At 36.8% G+C, this 5,985-nt stretch overlaps 1 protein-coding gene across 1 annotated transcript; it reads right to left on the bottom strand.

Moving 5' to 3' along the window:
- Nucleotides 1-1,592: 1,592 nt before the first annotated feature.
- On the bottom strand, nucleotides 1,593-5,985 carry LOC107935800 (F-box protein At5g39450). Its single transcript, XM_016868421.2, has 2 exons — nucleotides 3,439-5,985; nucleotides 1,593-2,404 (listed from the first exon to the last, which is right to left on the bottom strand). Exons 1-2 carry the CDS (start codon nucleotides 5,304-5,306, stop codon nucleotides 2,389-2,391), a joined length of 1,884 nt encoding a protein of 627 aa, XP_016723910.1. The 5' UTR covers nucleotides 5,307-5,985; the 3' UTR covers nucleotides 1,593-2,388.

The following is a 5,985-nucleotide window of genomic DNA, read 5'->3' as shown; positions in this document are numbered from 1 at the left end:
TGATTATATACGTATAAAGGTGTGTAAATATGTAATTATATAGATATGATGGAATGCATGACCTTAATGTATTGTGTATGACATGATTCAAGTGTTGCTCGCATGCCAAGTTAGTGATGTTGATGTTGGAAATTGGAAATGTTATGATCATGTTAATAACTATGTGTTTGAATATGCTTGAATGATGTTTAGAACATGTTTTTAATGTCTCATGATGTTTAGAAATAAAATGGTAATTTTTTTAGCCAAACTAGGCGACTTTAGGGGTCATTTTGGGTCCTAACAAACGTGTTTCAGTACAAGTGGTTAGATGCATCGAACAAGTAAGTCAGTAGCCAAAAATGAATGGTACCAACTAGATTTATTGATACAAGTACCGACTTATACTGATACAACTGAGTCAGACAGAGGTCCCTCTCCTATTTTGAGTTGTTTTGACTCTCAAAGACTTGAACTTCATCTTGATCACCTCCAAACACCTAGAACTTGTTTTAAAATGTTTCTAAATCATTTTAAATGACTTGAAATTATTTTTAGCCATTGTGAAAGTGTTGTTATGATGTGTTAATGTTTGAAATGCTTAACGACAATTGAAATGGAAATTAATTCAAGTTATTTTGGCAATGAATGAAGGGTCTTTACTCGAACTCGACGACTGAGAAGTGTCACAATCATATTAAAATTAGTTCTACGAAATCTCTTCTTTTGACCTATAAAAGAATGGTTTGAACATACAACATGTGATAACATGAGGGACTCACAAAGAAATTTCATTTTATGGCTATAGCTATCATCCTTAGGCAGATGTTTCTTAACAATCATTGGTGTGTCTTCTTATTTGTATTCTACTAATGTTTGGGTTCATTGTCGGGTTGTTTACCCATTTGCTGAGGCCCAACTAGGCAATTAACAGCCAACAGGTACGTAATAACTGTGCAATATATGGTCTTCTTCAACGGTGAAGTCAAAAGAAATTTTTAACCTTAAAATATAATTTTAGTATTATAAATTTTAAGTTGCAAAAATTAAATTTTAGTATTGTATTAATTTACAATTTCACAGTTTTTAAGATTTAATTATAATTTTATTGTTTTGTTTTTGAAAAACACAATCCGGCCGATTGAGTCATAACTCGATTGGTATGAGCATTATTGTAAATACAAGACAGGAGTTCAAGTGCATTGAAGCGCATTATCAAACATTATGAGAAAAGTTTTGTTGATCAAATCAATCCTCCTTTGGATCTTCAATACAGCAGTCCCTTGCATTCCAGAACTACATTGTCCCACTCTGTGCCAACTTGGAGATTAGTTTTTATCTATCCATTTGTGGTGTCATCCTCTACTTCTAGTCCACTCGTTAATGAATTTTGGGTTGTCATTCTCCATTGTCTAATTGAGAAGAAGTGATTGTTGGTTCATATGACCCTCAGTTGTAACGCATGTAAATGCAGCCCCCTTAAACAACTTTGGTCTCTACATACATTACATTAAAAAAACTGGATTTTGCATTTAACCATGAAAATAAAATGTTAATGTCCCTCCATTTCTATTCATTGTTGATTTTCAAACTTGGCAAATAAGAAGCCTGCATGAATCAACATAATAAGCCATGTAATCATGGTTTTATAGGCATATAGAATGATAAGCATACAAGTAGAATAGTAAAGCAAAACAATAGTTCTGATAAGTAACTTAATTAATAAATTGAAGGGTTCTACTATTAATAATACATGTATAATAATCACAAACATAGCATCTCTTTTCTCTTCCCCTTGCCTTCTATCTCTACTTCACATCGGTACAATATCAACACCACTTGCGCTGCAAAAATATTCAACCAAGATCCTGGTATACCCTTGGATAATTGGAAACTGCTAATATCATTTAGTTCCCTCCCACTCCAGTTTACACATGAAAACATTCATTTTATGGGATATCAACAGCTTCAACCGGCTTTCCTTTCTCGGAGAAAGTAGAGGAATAGAAGAGAGGGAAGGTGGGTTCCAAACAAGATATGCTTATTACAACTCTTCATTGGTAAAAGTATGTCAATGTAAGACCCAAAGCAATAAAAAGAAAAAAAGTACTGCTCAAAAGTTAATGGGGAAAAAACTTGTACCATATCTTCGAAATACGATGTCTCTCCCTTGTAGACTACATATATATATCTTTACCTGAAGTACAGGAATGACCTAATAATCTCTTGTAACGAACATAAGGAGATAACCCTCGTTGTGTCGGAGAAACGGATTTATCGTCTCGGAAACAACCTGAAACCTGACACTCTCGAGTCACAAGTAGCAGCAAACTAGCCCCGGCTCTACATGACGTATTGGCATGGAAACAATAGTTGAGTATTTGCAACTATTCCAGTCCCATCAGTGACCTAGATATGCCTTTGCCTGCCAAAGAAACATGGGGCAGCCACAGATGATTATTTGCAGAACATTATACAAGAAAGCAACAGTTATTGAATTAGAACTAGTGTTTGTAAGAACTAATCCTAGATGCATCCCAAGCTTCAAAGAAAAGTGAACAAACTTTCATAAAACAAAGATGTTACATTCATTCATTTCAAAGGCTCACAAAACTTGCCATAAGTAAAATATTCTTTATCTGGCCTGAACATATAGAGGTCATTTTCTTTGTTTTTTTTCCCCTTCAACACGATACGTTAACATAAAATTATATGAACAATGACAGAATGTTGAATGTAAAATGCATAATTTTATTCTGCACCTACAAAATCAGAAAATATAAAACTACTACCTATATACATTTCAAGTGAAGTGAGAAACGAATACAAAAAGACTGCAAAGCTGAACCTAACATGGTGCATATGCTAAGAGTGAACAGAAATTTAACAGTTAATTGAAAATTATGTACAAAAGTTACCAAAGTAAAAGCCAGGTTAAATTTATAAACCACCTACCAAGCCATACTTAATTCACTTGACCTATAGAAAGAAACTAAGCGAGAACATGATAAATCAAGAGAAAGTTGTTTAGCCAATAAAATGCAAGATCAAATTCACGATACCATGAACTGAGCAGTTCCTTAGAATCTCTGCCGTCAAACAATTGACAGAAGTTCTCCAATAAACAAGACTCATAGCAGTTGTAGGCTTGTAGCCTTGTCAGGATGCAATTGAAAAATAAATAGCAACTGGGAACTCATAGCAGTATATAAAGCGCAACAGTAATTGAGTTGTTTGTTTAGCTGTCACTTCCCCTACCCCTCATGCTACTAAAAAAACAGAACTCAATATCATTGTTATTCTAATGCCAAATAACCAAAAAAGAATTTCCTTGTTCATGAATTAAGTACAGCACGAGTGCAATAAATAGAGCAAATGAAGGACAATATTCATTAGCTAAGGGGTAGTTTGGGGAAAAAAGATCAATTAAAACATTCTTCTATAAGATATAACACAAACCTTAAGGAAGATGAACACGTTGAGGTGTTTGAGAACCCCGCAAACACATTTGAGTAGGATTTGGTCAAATATGAAAAGTTGGCAACTGGAGGTAAAGCAGGCACCTGTTCACCTTTCTTCAAAAGATCTTGCAAGTTGAGTCTTTGCAGGGTCAAGACAACCCTGGATTCCTTCCATATGAAGGCAAGCAGACCATTTTCAATAACAAAAAGTGAGCCAGGCTTTGAGCCAGGATATCTAAAACCATATCCATTTGCAATACCTTCTCCCATGAAAGCATGCTTCACACTGACAGGATGCGAATCTGCATCACTATCCCAAGGAAATGGGTCAAGTGAAGGTTCATCAATATTCACTATGAACATTGCAGAACCATTTGGGTGCAGAACGTAGTGGGTGCCTTCCAATATTTTAGTTGCAATGAGAGACCGTTTTCCATCTGTCTCTTCGTAAGAGAGCAAAAGAAAGAACAGAGCTTTCCCAGGCTTGTCTTCAGTTGGCCTTCCTGGAGGCCAACCAAATGTTCCTCCCCATAAACCAGCATACTCTTGGTCCTCCTTAGGAACCCGCATGGGCAGCTTGTAAAGAGCAAACTGTGTATCATGCATATTAGGCCAAGCTCGATAAGCTGATAACTTCATTTTCGTTGCATGCAATGTCAGCCCTATAGTATCCCCTGAATTTAGAAAATCATGAAGTAAAGCATGCCTATTCTCACCGCTAGAAGAATTAAGTCTTGACATTGCTCGACCACCATTGAGAGAACTAGATTTCCGAAGAATTTGCTTAATGCTGGCTCTGAAGTACCCACCTATACTTTTCCTATTGTTGCCATGTGTCTGACCATCATCTCCATTCAGAGAAGTAGAACTAGAACTAGAACGGTCAAGGCTCTTTCTAATGTCACTAAGTTCCAACTGAATAGGACCAGCAGAAATCGCAGTACTCTCATTCAAATCTGTGCAACTGTCATCACTACCAAATTTATACATCTGAAGAAGCAACGATCTTCGCTGCAACAGAAGTATCAAATCTTTTTGGAAATTCTCTGCGTCCTCCCTCAATCGAGGAAATAGAGGCTCACGTATAGAATCAGTAACCATTAGACGAACTTGGCCGGTGACAGTCTCAAGCAACGTTCTTCTATCACCAAAAGCTAACCGACTAAAAGGAACCACGGCCTCGTTCCGTCCTGCGACCTGTTGTGATCTCGATAAACCACTATTTGATCTACAAACCTTTCTTGAAATCTCCTCAGTAGAATGATGAGTAAAGCTCTTACTAGGCAACAATTTACATCCATTCCTTTTTTCTCTAGGCTCAACCTCAAGCAATAGAACATTGCAGTTCTGCTCCACGGATTCCACCAAACCAGGATATAAAAAGTCACATCCTTTCTCCCGACCGTGAAGAAGAAACGTGGTAGAACCATCAAAATCACCAATAATTTCAAACACTGGTGCCCACAGAATGGGGCCATCCTCGATTCCTAACGGACCAAGCTCTTGCGGAATTATTCGACATCCAACAACAGAAACAAAACCAGGCATTACATAGACTACATTGCCAAGCTCAGGATTCTGGTGAACCCAAATCCCAATTAATGGCTTTACTCTAACAAGGAAGCGACAAAGCGCCTTATAAGATACTACACCTTCCCTCCACTCCACTAGGTCCCTTGTAGGCACAATTCCAACTACATCACATTGACTGAGCCAAATCTTTTCAGAGGCTACAAGTGCAGATAGACTTTTGCAACATCTACTAAGATTACATATATCCTTTAGTGAAAGGGACCGTGATATAATAGCAAACACATCATCAGGTAACGCAAGAAACAAGCTAGAACCACAAGTTTCAGGTAACATGGCAGTGTCAGTTATTTGTTCTTCGGGGTTATTAAGATTCCCCACCACACCCCCAAACAAATTAAGCTACAAATCAATATTCAAGAAGAAAAAGAAGAAACAATTCTGAATCTATAAATAAATAAATAGACAAACAGAATTCAGAGAGATCATGTTACCCAAATCAAACCTTGAATACAAATGGGTTTGTGATTCCCCCTTTATTCTACAATTTTCCACCCAGAAACATGGATTCCAAAGGTGGAGATGAAAATCAAAGTGGGGGTTTCATCAACTTCCCCCAAAAACTGAACCCTTTTCCTTATAAAAACATGAATTTTGCTTTGCATCTACAACTCAAGAAACATATCAAAAGACCAAAAAACAAAGCTTGGTTGGCCACAGTATGTATAGACTTAGGACATAACGTAAGAGAAGGGTAAATTCTCAAGTCGTCGGCACAGAAAATAAAATAAAAAGAAAAGCTCTAAAGCAGCTTTTTTTGCACTAGTGGTTTTTTTATCAGTTATGCAATGAAATTGAATGAGGGGAAAAAATGGGAGTGTGTGCTTCAAACATTGGTATTGACGTTGGCCCAGCATCAGCCTACCAAAATTGAAAAATTAGAAACAACCCCATTAATATTCTCGCACTGTTTGGGAGTCCAATAATTGTCGACTTTGGAATATAAGCATTGAGT

Source organism: Gossypium hirsutum, chromosome D04 (genome assembly GCF_007990345.1).
Source record: "Gossypium hirsutum isolate 1008001.06 chromosome D04, Gossypium_hirsutum_v2.1, whole genome shotgun sequence".
Classification (NCBI taxonomy): domain Eukaryota; kingdom Viridiplantae; phylum Streptophyta; class Magnoliopsida; order Malvales; family Malvaceae; genus Gossypium; species Gossypium hirsutum.
This window is presented reverse-complemented; position numbering and strand designations above follow the sequence as displayed.

What these genes read in the sequence shown, in the direction of transcription:
- LOC107935800 (XM_016868421.2), bottom strand. Translation starts at nt 5,306, where the DNA reads ATGTTACCTGAAACTTGTGGTTCTAGCTTGTTTCTTGCGTTACCTGAT.